Below are 22,973 nucleotides of genomic sequence, written 5' to 3'. Positions count from 1 at the left end.
AAAAGTCCGGATAAAAGTTCACCGTGGCGTTCTCAAAGGCCACCGGGCCCTTCACACGTGATGCCTGCAGGATAGCGTCCCGATCCCTATAGTGGAAGAGTTTCGCAACAATAGGCCTCGGCGGGGCGCCAGGCTTACCTTGGCCTCCCGGAACACGATGGGCACGCTCCACTGCGAAGAACTTACTCAGCCCAGACGGAGAGAGGTAGTTCTGGATCAGGTCCTCAACCAGGAGATCAACAGAGTGCGGTTCTGGATTCTCCGGAACGCCGACCACACGCACATTACAGCGACGTGCCCTGTTCTCAAAGTCCTCCAAGCGCCGGGTCATGAAATCGTTCACCCTACGGAGATTGCCAATCTCTGTCTGTATCTCCGAGACGTCTGCCGTGAGGCTGGATGACTTGAGATCCAATGACTTCACCTTCTCATTGGTTTTAGATAGGTCGGCCCGAATCAAGTTCACATCAATGGCCACGGTGTCGATTTTGTGGGCCAAAGCTTCATATTGTTGACCTATCGTTTCCTCTATGCCAGAAATGGCGCCCATGATGTCCTGCAAGGACGCATGATTGTGGGGATCATGCTGTCCAAATTCTGTGCAACAGATACTAACTTATCCTGCACCCAATATTTTCCCCAATAATGGACTGTCTTTCGTGTCTCTCGGTCCCCTCTGCCCGCCATGTCGGAAACCGCGCCACCAGGAGACTCACTCGACCCGATGGAAATGGCCACAGGAAAATAGGGCGTCGGGACCAGAAGGCCGCTGGAAGGGTACCACTAGGAGAGGACCAGCTTGAAAGGAGAATAAGCCAGCCAAAGGCCCGACAGCCGTACCGTGTGCCGGACACAGCCCAGGCCAGACTCCCCTGCCAGATGTCTCAGTCTGAGGCAGAATCGAAACCGAAACTTAAGAGGGGGACCCACAAGTCCAATCCCCCTGCCGTTGTTGTTCAACTCCGAGTCGGCCAGAGAACCTCACCAAGTCCCGGGCACACCCCGAGGGCGGACCCCGAAAGTTCAAATCGCCATATCTTCGGCGCCCCGGGTCCAAATCAAATTCCAAAAATCACAGGAAGATCAGCCCAGCGTCCTCTACATAAATCCTCGTGAAGAATCAGGATATGTTCAGGATATCATGCCGGGAGTGGCGGGGGTCCGGGGAGCGCTGTGCTCACGCGGCCATCATGGATGCCCGCCAAGCTCCTCCTCTCCGGTCCTATTTTCTTGATCGTTTTGGTAGTTGGGGGGACGCCTCTGGGAGCTACCTTATGCTATTCCGTCCACCACTTTCTCTCTGTGTAGACAGGAATATTTTAGTGATTAACTCTTGCATGTATTCATCATGGAATCAAGGGTCACTTTCTTTGAGCTTTTTTTTAAATTTAGCTGTTCACTTTCTAGCTGGTAGCTGATCTGCGTGGCGTCCTCCTCCTCCTCTCCGGTCCCAGCTTCGCCACACTTCCGGCCAGACCCACCAAACTCGAGGTCCCGGCTTCTGCGAGCGGCGCAGGCCTCACCGTCTCGGGGCCCAGACCGCTGGAAATCGTGCTCTGAATTCGACCAGATCTCTACTAGGGCTCACTCGCCACCTCCAATGATTATTCACCCAGTCAGGACGCCTCTGGGTCGGGGTGATGCAGGATAATTAGGCGGATATTTCGCCGGCGGGACGAAGCTCTCTCAGGCTGCGTCCGCCATGCTTGCCGTCTTGGCCATTGTCATTAGTTTTTAACACCTACTTGTACTATCTTTATTTTATCATCTTTTTCTTTCTCTTTTTCATGTGTTTATCTGGAGGTAAACAGACAAATCAAGTTTTGAAGTTGGGAAGCTCGTTGTGTTGTAAGATGTGGTATTTTTCATTTCAGGTTTTTGCCTGGTTAGTTGTTCCAAGGCTTGTTATGCACCTCAATGAATTTTGGCTATAAGCTTTCCAAATATTTTCAAGGATGAATATTCTGGAAGTCTTTTTTTTCATGGACTATGATAAAACGACCACGTGACATTTTTATCTGGAAATTTGCAATCACGTGCGGTTACGGGGTTGCAATCACGTCCGCGTTGGAGTTTTGAAAATCATGCATCAGGCGGAATCGGGGAGGTGAAGATAAACTAACGAAATAGATTGAAGAGCACATTAACGCAGTACTTACTACCACAGTTCGTATAATTCATTCGTATTATTTACATGTTCGTTCACTGCAGATACCGCAGTTAGAAGTCAGGGTTGAACGCTGCATCCTGTTGTTGGCGGACCTATGGTTTCGTCTGTCTCTACTTGTGAGTACCTGTCTTGCGCTAAGAATACAATATGCAGCTTGCAGGCGACATAGAGATGATGACTCCGACCATTACTTATTCATTCATATGAATTTCTGAAAGTGCGTCTTCTCATGACGAGACAAAAAGCACAACTTTATCATAAAAATAATGATTGTGAAGTATGTTGGTATCGGAATTCACACACGATTCACTGTGAGGTCACGGATTGTTTTCAGTTGGACCGGGAGGTGCAGTGTGAGCGGGTTTTTAGTGTGTGTTAATGATGGTAGGGATTCACAGATTCACTCAAAGCTTTCACAGTTTTTATATTTCGCATCACTCTGGCTTTTCCTCCCCTTCTGTTACATTAATTGCCGTCTTCCTTGGTCTGTATTTTTGTCTTGACTGGTATATCAACCCACACCAAATGACAATCTTCCAAAAGTCGTGTTTTATAGAATATAAAATTATGTTAATGTTCTCTGTGCATACAATGTGATGTAACATTGAGGGATGCTTATGTATAAAAAAGTTCAGTGAAATTTTGACATTGGAATATTTGTAACCAACCTGAAATGAGTTATTCATTAAGAAGTATACAGCAGATGCTTTGTTAAATTGCATTAAGAATATAAATATTATGGTATCTCACAGGGAAAGGGTCCATTAAATTGTGTTCATCGTGTGGAGTACAGTGCGTGGTGTACTTTGATGGTATACAAAAGGTTTATTTTGTCAGGTTGAAATGGCAGTTTAAAATGAACTGCACTACAGGTGCAATGGCTGTCCTGAGACAAGTTTTGAAGTGCTACTTAGTGGGAGGCACAATAAGTGCTGCCGGCGCCCTAGTAGTATTTAATGTGCATCCCTGGGTTGATAAAGTACTGTATGCTACTGACTTGTAAGTAAATTAAATGTGCCAGTCCGGTATAGGACATTTTTATCATGTTTTAGGAAGAGAGCACAAGCACTTTAGCACTGGTTAGCAGTGGTTAAATGCACTCATGTTTAACGTCCTAATGCCAACAAAACTTAATTCAGAAAAACAGGAGCGGTAAAGGCAACTTTTTTGGGATGACCCAGCAGAGCAGGCCGAGTCCAACAGACTGCAACCCATCTACAACGCACTATGCAGTACTGTACTGGTAGTGTTTTCTGGTAATGATAAGTCCCACTAGTAGACGACAGGGGCACAGTGAAACTCCAGACCCTCTTTTGTAAATAAATAACATACTCAAAATAGCGCTAAAAATCAGGGAATAAACTCTTATAATGTGTGTTTCAAAACCTAAGTCTGTTGCATAAAATATTAACAGTAACCACACAGAATGAGAAACTAAATGTAGTAATGCACGAGATGGCCAGCGAAAGCAATATAAACATTCCTAACATGGTTAGCAAGTTCTCATCGCTATGCTAAATTTTAGCAGACACAGAAAATAGTCAGTCTATTAATCAAGTTTAACATTGAAGGCACAGCTGTTTAGCTATTCTCTATCACAGGCTTGCCCAGGAATAATAGCAGTCTTGGGCTAAAGGGTACTTCTCTGTACTGCTCCCAGAGCAGCCCCCAACTGAAGCTTGTTGTCACTGAAAACCAGCGTGACCCTTGGCTTGATAGTTCTGCCATAAAGCCCCTCCAAGTAATGGTCAGATACCTGGGTTTTTATAGTATAGAAACATGGCAGCCTTCACTATAAGCACCCATATTTTTATGGCAGCGACTATAACAAAACTATGTCAACCTAGATAGCAGGCAGAAAGGATGCTATCACTTCTGACGTGTCTAAAGAAGCGGAAAAAAGAATCTGCAAGCAAGTATATGATAAAAGCAGAGGAGTCCTAACAGGCCCTGCCTCAGTGTTCACAACACCACCTCTCCAATAAGGTGAGGAAAGGCCCACAATGAGGACGCATGATTGTGGGGATCATGCTGTCCAAATTCTGTGCAACAGATACTAACTTATCCTGCACCCAATATTTTCCCCAATAATGCCTTCCCAAAAGAAATAAGAGAGCATTGAAGCCACCCATTTAGTGATGGCTCTAACGCCACACGTGCAGTGATTCAGCATAGCAAGAAGGGCCACAAACCAAAGCCCTGAACTATAGCAGTCAAGGGAACTGCAACAACAACTGAAACAAATAAAAACAGAGAATACTTTTACAGAGCTATTTTTGGGACCAGAATTGATGTGGAGCATTCACAAGGAGAGCAATTAATCATCAGGCAATATGAAACTGGTCTCAAGCTAGAAGAAAACATTTGTTATGTGAGATTATTGCCTAGTTTGAATGGCTGGAAATAATTGTGAAACGGCAGTTGGTATGAGATGATTTGATCAAAATGGTTTATCAAAACATCACAGTTAAGTCTGTTTCAGAAGCCTTGTTTTTCATGCTCCATATGGTGTTCTCTTTATGGTAGTTGTATTAAGTTTTTTGTCCCAGAGATATCGGGGGTTATTGAGCTCTATCTTAGCCATGGACTAATTTCTGAGTTCTCTTGATCAGATTCTTCATTATTCCATTCTAGAACCTTTAATTTGATTTTATGAATACTGTTGGACTTAGTTTATTCAGCGGGTTCATCCCCAGACCTTTTGCTTTTTGACTTCCTGTTTTTGACGTATTTTTTGTTTGTTTCTCTGTGCAAATTGTGTTTATGGATTGCTGTTTCTAATATCTGCTTATTGGATTTACTTTCAAGTCCCTATTACAGTGCTCTGTGTGTGCCCAGAGCCTGCAAATCAAATGCTGCTAGTTGGTCTGCGGCACTGATTGTGCCACCCACACAAGTAGCCTTTTAAAGGAGACTCAGACCTGCCACTGCAGTGTTTGCACACAGTTTCTACTGCCATGTCGACCTGGCAAGTGCACCCACTTGCCAGGCCATAACCTTCCCTTTCCTTACATGTAAGACGCCCCTAAGTAGGCCAGTATACCCCTATGAGCAGGGTGCATTGTATTTGAAAGTTAGGACATGTACTGATGTGTTTTGCAAGTCCTGATAGTGAAAGACTGTGCATTTCGTTTTTCACTATTGCAATGCTATCTGTCTCATAGGCTAACATAGGTGTTGCTTTGTAACATCTTACAAGCATAACTTTCCATTGGGACAAGATGGAGAAATGTTGTTTGGGCTTCCTGAACTCAGAATTTAAAGATACATCTTTTAGTAAAGTTTTTTTTATATTATATGTTTGAAAATGCCACATTAGAAAGTGATCATTTTCTTAACCATCCTGTGTGCCTCTGCCTCTTATGTATCCCCTGTCTGGGTTTAGAGTGACGAGCAGGGGATGTGCATTCACACTAGACAGACACAAAGGGGGGTTAAGGTGTGTCCTACCTTTCCTGGGAGACTCAAAGCCAAGGTGAATACACCTGGCTGCATTTAAAGTAGTGGGAGGAGTTGTTGCTTGCACCTGAATGGACTATGGCTGCCTCTCACAAAGCAGTCTCCACCTCCTGGGGTGAACCTGGCCTGAGCCACGTGGCACGGTTTTAATGTATGCCTGGGGAACTTTGTTGGTACCAGCTTTAAAGGGAAATGCAGTATAGATTTTGGGGCCCTGACCCCGGAGCTTTAGATTACTACCGGACTAAGGAACCTGCCAGGAAGAAATGCTGCCAGGAGGAGTACTGCCCCTTTGCTGTTGTTGCTTTGTTGGGTTTGCCTGCAGTTGCGGATCCTGTCTTGTGCAGGGAAAGGATTGGACTGTTCTTTCTGCATACTAAGTATCTCCAAGGGCTTGATGTAGAGCTTGCCTCCTGTTGGAAGTCTCAGGGAAATCAAAGACTTCAACATCTTCTGTGTACCGGCTTCTGGAACTGAATGTTTCAGCTGCCACAGAGGAAAAAGGCAACCCGGCGCTGTCAGTGACTCCACTGCCGGCTCCATGACCTAAAGGCACCGCAGAGGGTACTGCTGCACTTTGCACAGCAAAACTGGTCTCACCGATGGCTACGTCGCCGCCGCCACCGAGCCACTGCTTGCACCGTAATCTATGGGCACCACACTCTGCAGGGCCTCGCTATACACCGCCGCCCTGGTATCCTCGACGACACCATCACTGATGGCCACTGCCTGCACCATGACCTGTGGACACCACTCGCGGAGAACACAGAGCCCCACCGCACTTTGCACCCCAACCTTGGACTCCCCGAAGTCGACACCTCCGAGCCTCTGCTTGCACCATGACCTGAGGGCACCGCACTCCGCACCGCCTCGCTTCACACCACCACTCTGCAATCCCCGATGATGCTGTCACCAGTGCCGCTGCCTGTACCGTGACCTGTAAACACCTCTTGTGGAGAACACAGAGCGCCATCCCGCTTCGCACCGCAGCTCTGGTCCCACAGACGACGACGCTCCAAGCTGACATCGAAGCTGTTGCCTGCACTGTGGTTTGGGGGCACCTCTCGCAAGTTACAAGATGCACCACCCGTCCCACACTACAGCCTTGACCCACCAACGCCAACGCCATTGATTCCAGATCTTCAATCAATGCCACTGCTTGCACCGTGACCTGTGGGCCCCGTGCACCACATTGCCCCGTCTTGCACCACAGCCTTGGGTCTACCGATGATAACACTTCAGCAACAACGCCGCCGCTGCCTGCACCGTGACCTGTCGGCACTGCAACAAGCACCACTCCGATTCGCACCGCAACTGTGGTCTCACTGATGCTGCTGGACGACTGTCCCCGAGCCGCTACCTGCACAGAGACTTGAGGACACCGCACATCACTCTGCTCTTCACACTGTAGGCTCGATGCTTGCAGACGCCAGCGCTCCTGACTTTGACTCATGGAGTTCAACCTGCAACGCATGTGACTTTGAGGGCACGACGACTCCTGCTCCAACTTACGGAACTGACACCTGCTGACGCTGCTCCTTTGCAGCCCACCACAAGGTCTGACGCCCTGCATCTCCAAAGGTACTGTTTTACGGGTCTCCCGTACACCATAGCTGGCACACGACCCCGCGATAGCTGGAACTGTTGGATTTGTCTGTTCACGACGCTGTGATAGCCCTGGACGGAGCTATCGCCTTCAAGGAACTGTATATAAAGCCAATTTTTGCATTAGGGGGTTTCCTTGCTGCAAGCAGTAGTTTTACTTGATTCAGAAAACCTGATCTCTGGTTAGATTATGAAAATGAGAGTGCAAGCATTTCTCAGCATGACCACTATACTTATGTAAATACCAGCACTTCTGAGCAGCAGACAGGTACTTTTAGATAGTGAGTAGAGTGAGTACCTGTGCTGCTATGTTTCCATTTACAAGTGGTGAAGCGGTCATTAAGTGGACAGAGAAAAAAGGAGACACAAGGCAGTATTACTGCATGGTTGAAGCCAGATCTAAGCCTAAACTTCTTATAAAGCTTCTCTTTGTAAAGTCTTTGAAGCCGAGAAGACATTGTGAAGAATGAAAATCACAACATTTTACCAAATGGCCCCACCCGATTTGAAAGACTGCTTCAGTTTGATCAAAGAACTCTCACTATAGCCAGCTATAGACCGATTCAATACATGTTCTTACATGCAAGAGTATTCAACACCAGTTGGAACTCCATGCTATTGATCCCACCAAATTAGATGTAGTCATTGCACCTTAATGGGAGGCACTGGTCTACATGTTGTATCAGAATGGCATGATATCCAAAGTCTACGATTGTTGGCACTATGAGTGCTTTCGTTGGATCTTCCTAGCAATATCAGTTTTCCTCCTTCGTCTACATATCTCTGTTATGATATCCAGGTGCCTGTCAAGACTTGTGCTGTTTGAATTTTTCGCGGTGTAGAATTTTATAGTCATCCTCTGGCTGCGTCCAGCTGTACCAATCTAGCCACTCTGGTTCATCATGTTATGACGCACCTGGTGGATGCATTTCACCTTTATCAAAACCTCACATAGAAATGACTGGAGTGAATTTGCAGATATTTTACAAGATGCTGAGTGACTCCAGAATATATGATCTGTCCTATTAGGTTGATAATCAAGTGCTCCAAGATATTGCTGTTGTGTGCCCATAAGAATATATGTTTCCTCAAAATGGACTAACCTATAACTTTATCTGTCAACTCTTAAGATTTATGGGGATTGCCCTGTCTTTTTACTCTTACTTATGTGGCTTTACTGCACTATTGCTAACACCTGCACTGCCAGTGAATTATGTTGTGTTAATTTTTTTCTGGGAAATACAAAAAAATGTAAATAAAGTATTCGAGGCCACTAACACGATCCTGGTGGGTTTTTTCAGCTCTGGTTTGTGAGACTTGCCCTCTTAGTGAAATTGGGCCTCTTCCAAAATGCTGAAATGGAATTTGAGCCGTTTGGAAACCTCGACCAGCCTGATCTTTACTACGAATATTACCCACATGTTTACCCTGGGCGCAAAGGTAGGTCTTCCTACTTCTTTTGTTCATTTGATTTGAATATTTCTTTAAGTAAGTTGATTTCTTCTGTTATGAAGAATTGTTTCCAGTGGTTAACGACTGTAAAGATGATGTTGGTCAAATGTTTGCTATTGACATACTTTAAATATTCCTTTCACTTTAACCTTTTTTCCAGAAAGATAAACGTTGTATACATTCTTTCTTTTGATCACCTGGCATTAAGCTCTTCACAGGTCCCTGAAACCCTATAGAAGGAACTGTAATTTAAAAACATTGCTCCAATTGGAAAGCAGAGACGCGTTCCCACCCAAAACCCTGATTTTCTGAGCTTTAGCTACTGAATCAAGGTCAAGTGCAAATTCTGTAGTACCCTTATGAAAAAAATAATGTTTAGGAAGCCATTGGCGTGTATATGGGGTTCGGAAACCATATAAGTACTGATTTGAAGGCAGTAAAAAAAGTTTCAATTTTTGTGACATCGTAGGGGGGCATTTCAAGGCCCCAAAGCTCACATTCTAACAGGTGATGATCCGCCACCTCCACAAAGCTCCAGAGACCCAAGGGAGCAGGGTAATGTGTGTGGAAGAACCATGCTGACAGGCTGCCGAGCAGCTCCCCCAGACTCGCCCCCAAATGTAAAGCGTAGACAATATCTTCAGGTTGGGAGGTGGAGGAAACCTGCAGAGTGTGGTGAAGGAGCATAGCAAGATGCCAGATACTTACTATTGTTATTAAGGGTGAGGAGATGTAACTAATGAGTATGGAAGGATTCGGTAGCAGGATGGCAGGTTTGTGTTTGAAATTGGACAGAGGGGGGTGGTTGGGGAGAGTGCCAGGACTCCAGATAGTTTGCTTTTAATACTAGGAGTAGAAGCAGAGGGCATCGGCAAAGGGAAAAGTGGACGGTGGCAGAACATATGTGTTTTTTTGTTGCTTTTTTTTTATGTTGAGACAGATGAAGGAGGTTTCTCCATAGAGATGCTGATCTTTTCTTGGATGGACCTACGGTATTTTATTTAAATATTTATTTATTTGGGACCGAAAAAGGAGGGTTCTCCTGAGGTTGCTAGAGAAGGACAACATTATGCTTTTATTTTAGATTGGACGAAGAAGGGGAGGTTGGAATGGTGGTAGGTGGCCAAGTAGTTTAAAGGGGACTAAGGCTGGCGAGGCCCTATTTTGTGCGGCTCCACTGAGACTATTCTACCTCTGCACTACTCATCTGAGTAAGGGAACGAGATTTCGAAGGGCAATACACAAGATAAAATGTTAGCTGAGTAGTTGTCAATAAAGTAAAGTTATCCACCTTGGGATTCCAAGTGACCTCATATCAACTTAATCTTCACTCTTATTGTCTATTTGAGTGACTTGGAACTTCTCAATGTAAAACAATCACTTTATTGACCGCTTCATCTACTACAACCTGTATGCTCCCCATATTCGTTTGTATGCACAGCTGTGGTGTTTGCCACTTTTTATCATCTGCAGCATATTTGTCATTATGCATATGATATTAAATCAGAGCCTTAGGAAATTCAGAAATAAAGCAGACTAAAAACACATAAACACATTCTATATCTATTAGGTACTTTTGCTCGAGGCTACATGTCGAGCATCACATCCCTACTCACAAACTTGTACTATTTTTACTCGATGTGATATTAAACAATGTGCATATAACATATACGCTATCTAGTCTAGAATGAAGTTCAGGTGTGTACTTAAGCTAGTGTTTTATTTGAAGCCCTGTGTTTCTCCTTTAGAGCTGTCCCGCTGTGGCTCTTTACTTATGAATACCCTTTTTCAACATATTGAATGTATTGTGCCCTCAGCATGTTAGATATTATACTTCTCATCATTAAAACAGACTAAATTAATCACATAATTAAAAGAACATAAACTTAATTCAGAGGCTCTGGTGTATTCTAACTTCTTACATATGAACAGTCCTTCATCGTCATTAGTAGCTAAAGAAATGGATACTGAATCAGTTTTAGTTTATTTCATCCCCGGTGCAAAGGGTTTTAAGAGAAGCAACATTGGCGCTCCTTGACTACCTGTGGAATGGGGTTTTATGTGAGTCAACATTTGTGCATTTGGACCTGAGGACCAACTCTTTTGATGGAGTACATAAATGTTCCATCATGAGAGAAAAAGTAAAAAAAAAACATGTTTTGAAACATTCTCTTATTTCTTTGTTCTTTAACGTTATCAGATTATTGTTAGTGTCTTCTACTCCCCAGAACTGAGACAAAATTCTTGTAGAACTTGATGCTATGGACATTGTTGATGGAAGACTGTGTTGGCCTGCTTGGATTCAGGTTTGTCACCTAGAGCTCACAAGATATACGCACTAGTGAGTGGCTAACTTACTGATCCACCCTCCTGGCTAAGATTAGCTTTTGATGAGATTTTAAGTGGTGTGATCCCTATTATGTGCAGTTGGTATTGCAGTTTTGATTAACTAAAGCACAATGACAAGTTGCATTTTAAGGAAATTGTAATTGTAAAGATTCGACCACTTCGACAGTTCTACAGTCCAGTCTTACAAAAGTAAGACGATTTTCCAGTAAGATATCCTTGACTCACCTTGGGTAACATGATTTGACCAATAAGGTCATACGCCATCGTCTGCGTGAGTATCTCAATTTGCCACATCATTACAATCAAACAATATAAAGCATTGGAAGATCCAAGCCAAGTTTATATGCAAGATAAAGATTGTATTAACAAAATGAAAACTGCGCTGAATTCATGGACATACAGTTACTTCTCATCAATAAGCTCTACCAAAAATAATGAAGAGAGCTATTTGAGTGACCTGTCAGCCGATAGAAGGGTTACAGTATAAAACTCAGCAATTGCATAGAATTGTTTTCAATTCAGGGTTTGAATTGATAGTTTAACTTGGCAAGTCATGCTTGAAAGAATGCAATGTACAGGTGAATATCCAGTGTTGAAATAAAAATGAAGCTTATGGGAGGTGTCAGTTCTAATCAGTGTAGACAATCTGTCAAGCCGTATCAAACGGGTTGCACCTGTAAAAATAGTTTTAAGGATTTTTCAAGTTATTGAAAATCTCGAGTAAGCACTTAGCCTGCTAGGCTTTCTTTAACACGCTTAAGATAGCAGGAAAGAGCTCTATAGGATAGTCAGGATCTCGGGCAGTCCACTCTGAAAGTACCACACCTTCCAGCTGGTAGTAGGCACCTCAGCAGATCACAATGCTTCCAGCAGTCGGAAGACATCCAGGTCCCTAGGAGTGAAAATAAAAAATCACCCAGAACAATCCTGAGAGATGGATCTTGGGGATAGATATTTTTGCTTAGGTCACCAAGTTCCAATCAAAATTTAGTATGGCAGGAGAAAGGCTCCCTAGTTCAGAGCTCTGTCTAGGTCAAAAATTTCCAGCACCCATATGCTCCAAAGTTGGAGGCCTGGTGCCTTCGTTTGATTGTCAGCATGAAACAAGCAGAAAGAAAGGCAGATAGTGTGTACAGCAAAAAAGCACTTACTTGTTTAACTCCTTGTTACCAGAATAGATTGTTAACTTTAAACCGTTTTTTAGGTTGCTCACTAATGGTTCATTTGTAGCATTTTCATTCTTTGTTTTCTTTCCTAGACAGGAATGGAAATTCTATTTCATCAGTTCTTAGCCGAAAAGTAAAGTAACTTTATTTGGAAATATGACATAAAACATCTGATTATCAAAGTTTTCATCTCATGAAAAATTACGTACCTGTACAGGAGACCAATCTCACGCACAACACCGGCACAAAAATGATAATTCACTGTGATAACCACATATCTTGTCTAGAGAGATAGATGCAGCTTCAGTGGTGAGCCTTGTAAAATCCGATTAAGTGACATTTTTCATACAGTAGAGTCTTACTCTTGCTTTTACACACTGTACCTGACACCGCCAGGGTGCCTGTCTTACTGTGGTTAGCTTACAGTGGTCTAGTTCTGAGTTTTTAAAATCTTTCAGCATCACTTGCCTAATTTTCTCAAAACTTGGCAATCGATTTTTCCGCATCACACACGAGCATCCTAGGGCTTATCTTTTTTTTATTTATTTTATTTTATTTTAAATCATGTTTAAAAGCCAGTCCTAGGATGCTTGATTCTGGTCCAGGGAAGACATGGCTTGGCAGTTCGGGCTGGACTGTTCCCATGAGGCACAGGGTCAAGACTGATTTGCTTATGGCCATGTCTGAACTGGGGTGGCCTGGTGAGCAAAATAACGATGGATTAAACCCAGATCTGTGACTGGGGGTGAATGTTTTGCCATTGTGCAACATTCCGTCCATCCTCTTGTGTGTTTTGCATTTCGCCCTACGTGGGAAGGGTATGCCCAGACGTGGGTCCCGTGCTCACTACGCCACTGGAGTCAAGCTATCCTGGCTGATGACGGCTGATAGCCAGAAACCGGTCCTAGGATGCTTGATTCCGGTCCAGGGAACACATGGCTTGGCAGTTCGGGCTGGACTGTTCCCATGAGGCACAGGGTCAAGACTGATTTGCATATGGCCATGTCTGAACTGGGGTGGCGTGGTGAGCAAAATAACGATGGATTAAACCCAGATCTGTGACTGGGGGTGAATGTTTTGCCATTGTGCAACATTCCGTTCATCATCTTGTGTGTTTTGTGGTACACAGGACCCCCATTTGCATGCTATGTTTAGTTTTGCCACTCAAGCTGCAAGGGCAAGCCAAATACCTGTGTGCCTAGGCCAGTCTTCCCCACCCTTAATCATCAGTAGGAGACCCTTGGCCTCCACCTGTACCTCTACTCCCATTACCCTGGACATAGTTGCCACCACTCCTTGCCAATAACGCACAATCACTCGGCGGTCCCAAAGTATATGTAAGAATGACCACTCCGCCCGACACCCCCTTACGCAGTCCGCTGAGTTTGCCTTGCCCCATTTGGGTAAAAGTGTACAGGGATAATAAGAGCGATGCAGGATCCTGAGTTGTATCAGCCTAAATCTAGTCCTGATCGCTATTTCCCAAGGCCCCTGTAACGCATCGGTCCACTCCTCGTCCTCGAGAGTACCCACATCGGCCTCCCACGCCGTTCGCAGGAGTACCAGGGGGTCCGGCGCATTGTGAATTATTTTTTGTATATCGTTGAGGTCGCCCTTTCAGTTATGGGGTCTGCCAATAGGCGATCCTCTAGGGGTGAATAGTCCGGAATACCCTCTCCTGCCTTAATGTGTCTATAAAGTACATGTACAAGCCGCATATGGGGTTATGCCTGGGCAGGCGTAAGCTTAAATTCAGTTTGTAACTTCTCGAATGATAGGGACGCTGTACCTCTCCATATGTCGCCCAGATGATCGATACCTAAGGCTTCCATCTCATAAATCCCTCCAGTCCAGCCACCTCTCTCAGCAGGTCACCCACCCATAATGGCGTCATCGCCGTCAGGCAGCGATGCCACCCTTAGAATTTATTGGCTACGGTCCAGCATTGTATGACTGTCGCTGTGTGGCTGGTAAGGCTCGCATGCGTCCCCCGGGCCTATAGCCGGGCTTCATGGCCCCCATTGGGCATGGCGCCTCTGTCCATCTTGCAGGCTGGCTCCTCCCTGTCGGTATAGGCCCATTTGTTGATAACTAACAACTGTGAGGCCCATTAATAAAGCTTAGCATCTGGGACCGCAAGACTCCCGACCTAGATTCCTCTATGTAGTTTGTTCAGCGCTATCCTAGGTGTCCCCCTTTGCCACATTAAATTGCAGAGTTCCTGGGCTATCTGCTTAAAGAAGGCACCTGGCACCGGGAATGGTGTATTCTGTAGGGCATAGAGAAGGCACGGGAGGGTCATCATTTTATACAAGACTGCCCTACCCATCAGCGTCAGGGGGAGCGTGCTCTAATGTCATATGTCCGCTCGAAATCTCTGAAGTAATGGATAGAGATTTGCTTGCAGGAATAATTGGAGGTCTCAAAATAAGTACAGACCAAGGTATTTAAATCCTTCCTCCACCACCGGGGCTCCACACCCAGGCGGCAGCCTCTGCGGGAGTCCCAAGAGGGGCACAACCACCGATTTGGTCCTGTTTATAGCGAAACCCTAATAGCTGCCAAATAGAGCAAAAATATGGAGGACCCGGGCGATGGAAAAATAAAGTCTAGATAAGTATAAAAGTATATCATACGCATAGAACAATAGGCGTTCTTCCCATCCTCCCGGTGCCTGAATACCAGACCCCTACATTTTCAATCAAGTTGTATTAAGGTATTTCCTGACTATACCAAAATGGTCCAGAAACAACCCAATCATTCAAACCTTTCAAAACAAAACTATTGGAAATGGCTAATTTTCCCGGCGAAGCTAAAAGTGATCCATAACTCCAAATCCTACTTTTTCGAGACACAGCGGGACGCCTGGGAGTGTATTGCGGAAAAACAAGAGCTATCCGGCCACAACCCTCCCAGCTTTGGTGAGGGAGGAACATTATCAGCGGCTGCAGGCTCTGCACTTGGCAAGCCGTGACGGAGACCAAAATCCCGACGAGGCGGACGCTCGCCATACTCTTCAGACACTGGCTGGAGTTGCCCTGGAGAGATGGACATTTTCAACCGATCCCCCATGAGGGAGCATCAAGTTACCTTGGTACAAGATGCTTGGTGGCGTCCAGGGGGGAGGTGGGCCTCTGAGGTCAGAGGCTACTGCCGTAGGGGATAAACTTTGAACCGGGCTCCTGGAGGGGAGCCCAAGGTGTTGCGGCAGACATGCCAACAGTGGTTGGAGGCTATTAGACAGAGGAGCTCCAAGTGAGGAATGTAAGAGATCCTGTATAGGAGGAGGTCCGCCTCAAATGCCATCTCCAGGTGGTGACACACTCAACTTGTCAATCCCAGGACTGCATGACTGACTTTCAAGTTATGTTCTGGAACATAAACGGACGCCTTGACCGCAATAAATGTACGGTAGTCCCTCACTTCGCCATATAGCGCACACCAGATATACTGTTCATACAGGAGAACCACCTCCTGGGCTCTCAGTGTCCTCTCCTACAAGGGTTTGGATATGACTGGGTCTTCCATGCCGGATTCACTAGGGGATCGAGGGGAGGTGGCTATTCTCCTTCACATGACCCTTTCACTGGTGGTAGCGCCTACCTTCCAAGATGTATATGGCCACTGAGAGAGAATTGAAGTAATAGCAGAGTGCACACATTATAATATCCTTGGCATTGATGTGCCACCCCCAGCTGCATACACAAACGTTAACTGTGCTGACAGACATGTTAACGGGATTACCACCAGGGGTTACGATCCTAGGCGGGGAATTTAATGCCACACTGACCTAACAACACTCTTGAGGTCCCCCCACAAGACACCAGGTAGAGACAGCGAAGGTGTTGGGATCATGGATGGCTTCGCTGGGCCTCTGTGATGGATGGATGGAGTGTGGCATCAAAGGGAGAACTCAAAACACAATAGAAGCTCTTTACGCCAACTCACGATGGAGGAGGCATGGCAGAGTTGACATGCATCCATCAGAATAGTGTATGATTATGGGGACAAGAGTGTGAAGCGCCTCCACTGGTTGCCCACACGAGATGGGAGCTCCAAACGAATCCCTTCCATTAATGATCATTTTGGACACAAGGTGCATACCTCCGCAGATATATCGGACGTATTCGTAGACTACTACTTGTTATATGCCCAGTGCCCACGGCACACCAGGAACTGGCCTGGCTACTTCTTACAGAGATATCCCTCCCGCAGCTTATGGAAGCCCAGCAAGCAGATCTTGAAATACCCTTAACAGCAGAAGAAATAGAGAAATAGGAACAGTCACAACCTCCTTAGGGCCTACATATCTGGTCCAAACTCCAGCTGAATAAACTAGGAAGGGTAGCCCTGGTTAAAATGATGGTGCTCCAATGCTTCTTGAATAGTTTGCAAAATTTCCCATTCCACATCTTGAACCCTTGGTTCACCAGAGTGACAACCTTGACCTGCTCCTTCCTTGGTAGGTGCCGTCCCTCGCGCAAGTGTCGCTGATCAGGCTACGAGGGAGGGATGGGGAGGCAGACATTAGGCTCTACTGCTTGGCTTCCCAATTATTAGTCATCAAGGACTCCATGACAGGGGGCTGGCATGACCCATCTTATCGGCTAGAACTGGAATGCCAAGGAATTAATAATGTCATGAACCTGCTTTATGGCATCCCTATCTCAATTTACAAACCCAAGACCACGAAAACTGTACTCTTGGCGAGGTGCGCAGATTCACCAGATGGGACAAAAACTATTATTGCAGACCCGCCACACCTATATGGAACAGCCGCTGGCTATAGCAGACTGCCTGGCTGGAGGCTTCAGGGAAGGGGAATCAAATAGGGGTCCCCTCGCTGGGGGACAAATGGAGTGGCTCTCGTATGAAATCATTTCAAGACCTACTGACCCAGTTTCAGTTGTCACACACCAAATTCCACAAATACCTACAGCTCAGGCACACACTTACGATCTATCAAGCACAACTTGACCACCCTCCGGAATTCAGCTCAGTGGAAGCCAAGATACTGATGGGTCACCTGAGGCGGGGCAGAATCTCACAGATTTATCAGTTGCTAATTTGCAATGCCCCATCATCATTTGTGCATCTCAGATGTAAATTGAAACAGTGGCTAGGCCCCCTGGATGATACAGAGTGTCGGGAGGCATGTATGGCCCCTAAAGAAATCGCAATCTCTTCCCGACTACGGTTGATTCAACGACACTATTTTCACATAGCTTACCTTAAATCAGGGGGGTCGTGGCCTGTAAGGCCAACATGGCTGACGCAAATTTGTGAGCTCCCACTCAACCTCGCATGGACGGCCGTTTTCAGGGTGTTGGCGTGCTCCTAACTGGCATGGGAAGCCACCACGTCCTTGCTGGACGGTGGCCTGACCTTGGTGTCGACCTCTGGGCGACACGTAGCCAAGATGGCCGAGGGTCCGCGGGCCACTGAAGGCGCTCGGCACTCTAGATGGTGGTCCGGGGCTGATGGTGTCTCCGAAGCATGCACTTCCCTGCTGGTTATGGCCCGTGCCCTGGATGTCTGCTGCTCGTAACCGCTGGAGTCACAGCGTGGTGGCAGAGGTGAAGATTGGTGCCTGGCAGCAGTGCTGCCTCCCAAGACCTGAATGGCGTGGTGGGGTCTGGCTGCCTGCTCTGGGCGTGGCCTGTGGGCCTGTGCACTTCAGGAGCCGGATCGGGTTCCAGTGCCATCCCGGCGATGCCCATTGCCCCTGGAGAAGTTGTAGCTGAGACATGTGGGTGAAGACGAGAGCCGGACCAGTGTGTGCCTGGCCGAGGGAGTGGAGCCAGCATGCCCTGGAAGCTCGAGTGGCACAGTGGGAGTTGGGCTGCCTGCCTTCAGTCTGGCTGACAGTCAACTGAGGCCTGGAGGAGAGGCCCGCTGGTTGGGTGCTGGACCGAGCCCCAGTGCTGTATGGCCAGGTGAGGAACGGCCTTCGGTGGCCCTGTGGACTGCGCTCCAGCTAGACTGCACTGCTGGGATCTGTGTGGTGGGGGGGTGCAAGGGGCAGCTGGACTTGTCCCCTTGGACCGTTCCCTCGGGTACCTCCTGTCCGCCAGGAACCCCACTCCACGCTTTGATGATCACTGGGTACCTCCAGTTTGGTCTGGCTGGACCCCCCAGCTTCCTGGAGCAGGCGCTCTGCGTCCAAACACCCGGGACAACTTGGAGGGCCTCTCGCCCATGCTTGCTTGGATCCTACTACAGCGTAGTGCAGTGACCCTTTACTGGCACCAACTGCTCGTGCTGCCCAGCCTGACTCCTGGCACAAGCGGATTGGCCTAAGCCTGTGGCCGCACGGACTGGCAGCATTCCCGTCGTTACCCCATCCATCACCTGGATTGTCAGCTGTGAGTCATCAGGGGTCGTTGTAAAGGCCAGCTGAGTCAGGCTAATATGGAAAGGTACACAGCCCATTAGGGAGCTCGTGGGAGGCACTAAGGGGAGACCGGGTCAGCTCTGCATCTGGTGATGACAAACCCCTCCTCCCCCAAGCCATTCTTGACTCCAGGACTCTATCGGCGAGGTGGATGCAGAGGTCGCCCTGTTGTGCCAGGACTTGCGCAAGACTATCGGAAGAGTTATGAAGGTGGAAATGAGAATCTCTGCTCTGGAGGATACAGTTAAATATCTCTCCTCTATGGTGACTCGCACGTCCCATGATGCTAGGATCCTGCAGAAAAACGAAGAAGACGCTGAGAATAGAGCCAGGCGTGATAATTTACGCCTTATAAGCTTTCCTAAAATCCCTTGAAGATTTCCTGAAGATATGGCTCAAGACCTGGCTTAAATCCAACAGCCTCTCTTCCTGTTTTGTAAATGAGAGGGTGTGAATTACGAGGAGCGGGATGCGGTTTTCTGTGGCATACGTATAATTAAAGATCTCATGTTTCAATCCGGTCGCATACTAATCTTTCTCGACTATACTCGCAGAGTACAGACTCTGCGTAAATCCTTTGGCCAATTCAAGGTGAAACTTCGCTCCATGCTCTTACATGCATGCTGTTGTACCGAGGCAAATTAAGGATCATCCACCAATCCAAGAATGTCTTCTTTAATTCCCGAGAGAAGCATGGACATGGCTGACTGAGCAGCACCCCTGACGGGTGCTACGGACTTGCCTTGGGCAAGGGGGCGCAATCCGACGCGGCCACACAGCACAAGGCAGCGAAAGAGGTCTTGCCAGCCGCTGGCAGGGCTTGAAGAGGCTGACACAGCCTCTTACTCAGACGGAGAGGAAGGCAGATACAACAGAGCTGAGGTCCCGGAGGCCCAAACAGATTTGAACAACCTAGCCACTGCGTCCTCTGGATGATTATCTACACAGTGTCTAAATCCTTTTATGAAGGCCAGTATATCCTATGCAACCAATATATATATATATATATATATATTCACTGAAAAAAACATAGGTTTTACACCAGTTATAGTTAGCTGGAAGTTTTACTCGCATAAAACCATTGAAATTCCCACGTTATAGTTAGTTGGACTCACTATAACTTGCGCGTGCAATGCACTGCTGATGACGTCACATATTACATCACTCATGACATGGTCAGTGACATCACTCATGTCACTTATTGTTTTTTGGGGTTTGGGTGACAGATGCTTTTTCAGGGAGACGAAGTGTAGGGAGGAGAAAGTTGGGGGAGGGGATGAATGTTGACTGTTAGTTTTTTGTTCCAATTGCACTGCCTTGTTCTGCCACTCATGGGGATGCTCCATTATATGCAGAGTGCACAGTCCGGACACCAGTGCCGATTCTTCTCCCCAATGCTAGGTGGCCACGTGTTGATATTGGTTGGTACATGTGTACACTGATTGGTGGTTGTATCTGGTATTTCTATTGGATTAGGGTCCTCATTGGTTGGGTATTTGAGGGTTCTGATTGGTTTCTGGGTCTGTGATTCAATCAATGTAGGGTTGGGACTAGGGCTAGGTTGCTGGACTAGTTGTGGGACTAAGAGTAGGGTTAGGCTGTCTATTGGAAGTAGGGACTAGGGCTTCCTGTGCCATTGGTTGCTTGGACTTGGGTTGGGACTACAGGTAGGGCTAGGACCTCTAATGGACGTAGAGATCAGGGTTTTTGAACTGATTGGGTGCTTGGACTAGGGCTAAGATTGGCTATAAATTCCTGGTCTCCTATTGGTTCGAGATTTTAGGGCTAGTGTTGTGATTGGATAGTGTTAGGGATAGGGTTCCCATTGGCTGAAGGGGACACCTGATTACTTGGGCTATAAAAGGTCAGGGCTAGGGCGTCTCAGCCCGGGCGTCGAGGCTAAGGGCAGATAGGACAAGGGCAGTTGCCTGTTTGAGCCTGTTATGGGCAGAGAGGACAAGGGCAGTTGCCTGTTTGAGACGGACCAGGGCCTGGGCCAGAAATGCTGTCCATTTTCCCATTTAGCAATACCCAGCCTACATCATTCACATCCATTAATTTATGGTACTTATGGATCTTTATATTTATCAAAAATCAAATAGGGATGGATCACTTGTCCTGCATAACCTGGGTATGCAGGTTGCGTATCAATGTGTCCCAATTAAAAACCCTCATGCACATGTCTGATCTTACGTGGAAGCGGTATATCTTGATTCTCCGCTTGTTAGTCACGTGTTTGCAGAATCATTGGGTTAGTGGTTATGCATCCTCCAGCCGGAGGTTTACCCCTGGTTACCGCAGTAGTGATGAGTGATAAGTGGGGTGTGTCAAGTAAAATAAACTCGTACAGCCAGATATTCGTCTTTTATTAGGTCTGGATTCGAGTTGATGTTAAATAAATTGGCGTGTGTTGGAGAATGATTAGGGATCTCACACACTATGATCAATGTTTTAAAAAAGAGGTCTTTTAACAAAAAGGGGGAAAGGGATCGGGCTTTTTAAAGAGGTCCAGGGTCCATGCTCACCCGAATCATGCTCAACAAAGAAGTAGGGTGCTGTTCCTCTATGAATTGGAAGTGGAGGGGAAGAAAGGAGGAGGAGGAGGAGGGCTGAGAGCAGGGGATGGGGGGGGGGGAAACGCTTGGGCGGCGCTAGGGTCCTCACACACCCAGCAAGCTAGGTTTCATGCTTCATCGTTGGACTGGCGCTGCAATGTCCAACGGGCACCCGCGAAGGGGCTCTTTAGCTTGATAAAATTTCCCAGATTCCTGACCTGAAAGCCTGTATCCTACATCGCCAAAACATTGATCCCCATGCACATACCGATATCAAGAGGTGCCAACTGGAGCTAGATCGACAGTCACTCTGTCAGTTAAGTCTGGGCAAAGCCTGCAGGTGTTGAATGGCATCAACACAATGCATGTATGAATGGGGGGGACAAGTGAAGTAAATTGCTCCACTGGCTTGCCACACACAATGCGACATCCAGCATCATTCTCCGAATCCAAGGGGATTCTGGGCAATGGGCTGTGGATTCTCTGGAGATTACAGCTGTATTTGCCAAAAACTAAGAAAATTTATAAGTCCAGGACTTGGAGTCTCTGTTGGTAGCTAAGCTGCCCTTGAGTCACCTTTCAGCTCCACAGAGAGCGGGGTTGGAGCACACCATAACGATGGAGGAAATTGGTGTGGCTCTGCCAGACTTTACTCCCGGTAAAACACTGGGACCCGATGGGTACCCAATGGAGTTCCACCTCAACTCTCAACATCGACATCGCTCCACACCTTCTTTGGTTCTTTAACAAGGCGATCACCAGGGGCCTCCTTCCCCCAGCAGTTGATCATGCCACAATTGTGTTCCTCCCCAAGCCTGGCTGGCCACCAATGACCTGCACTGCCTTCCAGTCGTTTTCTCTTCTTAATAGTGAGGTCAAGATCTTTGCCAAAATCTTGGCCAACAGACTTTTGACTGTTCTCCCTTCCCTCGTCCAGACCAATGTGGTTTCAACCTGCCTGAGGGACTAGACACTGTATCTGCCGAGTGCAGGTGGCCCTGTCTCATATCAAAGAACAACACAAATGCCAATAGTGGACTAAACTAACCAACTTTTTCCAGCGGCCTTTATGAACAAAACATACCGGTCCATTTTTTGTATTACGTCACTCAATGGTTTATTCACTTTTATACAATCATATCACTTTTTTTACGAAAATTTAAGTTTTTTTGTGCATAAAGAAACAATTAAATACATATAACCACACATTCTATACAAATAATTCTCTTATGTACAAATATACAACACACCCACTTGCAACTTAGGCCTTCACATACATTCCTCTCTCATCCTTCTTCCACTCATACCCAAACCCCTTAGGGGACAAACACACAGGCGCCCAATGTCAACAATTCATTACAAACAAGATGAAGCAATAAATTATAGTACACTCTATTCTTAGATTATATGGCTTTCTAATACAATCTAAAGTTCATCACAAACTTTGTGCATATTTTATACATGACATTGGGCCAGGTCGACATGTTTCGAGCCCGTTGGTTTAGCGGTTCTCCTCAGGACCAATAATTTCTTAAGTCGTCAGGAAATGAAAGCTCTTTTTTGTGTCTGGTGTGTGTTCATGGAAATAGCCTGCCTCGATTTGCAAAGCCAAAGATGGCGCCAGTGATGCCGATTTAAATCACTGGCGCCGCAGGGAATTTCTGCCGCCTGCCGCGGTTGCTCCAAGTCGCCTGGTTGCGGATCCTTTTCGCATATTACGTTTCCTCCAACTTACATCAATGGTGTACCGAGTTGCAGGACGTGGAACGTATGCCTGTCTCATATCAAGGCATTGGGATGTCCCATGGCCCTCCTCCTAATTG

The 22,973-nt window shown here is 46.6% G+C and overlaps 1 protein-coding gene across 1 annotated transcript in view; it reads left to right on the top strand.

Annotated features, from left to right (window-relative positions):
* The window catches only part of TRAPPC12 (trafficking protein particle complex subunit 12), a 1,039,319-nt gene that overhangs the window by 377,439 nt on the left and 638,907 nt on the right, over positions 1-22,973 (top strand). Inside the window, exon 5 of the mRNA XM_078647874.1 lies at positions 8,536-8,674. Coding sequence (XP_078504000.1) covers positions 8,536-8,674 — 139 coding nt within the window. The remainder of the gene's footprint in view (positions 1-8,535; positions 8,675-22,973) is intronic.

The sequence above is a fragment of the Lissotriton helveticus genome, chromosome 6 (assembly GCF_964261635.1).
Source record: "Lissotriton helveticus chromosome 6, aLisHel1.1, whole genome shotgun sequence".
In the NCBI taxonomy this organism is placed as follows: domain Eukaryota; kingdom Metazoa; phylum Chordata; class Amphibia; order Caudata; family Salamandridae; genus Lissotriton; species Lissotriton helveticus.
This window is presented reverse-complemented; position numbering and strand designations above follow the sequence as displayed.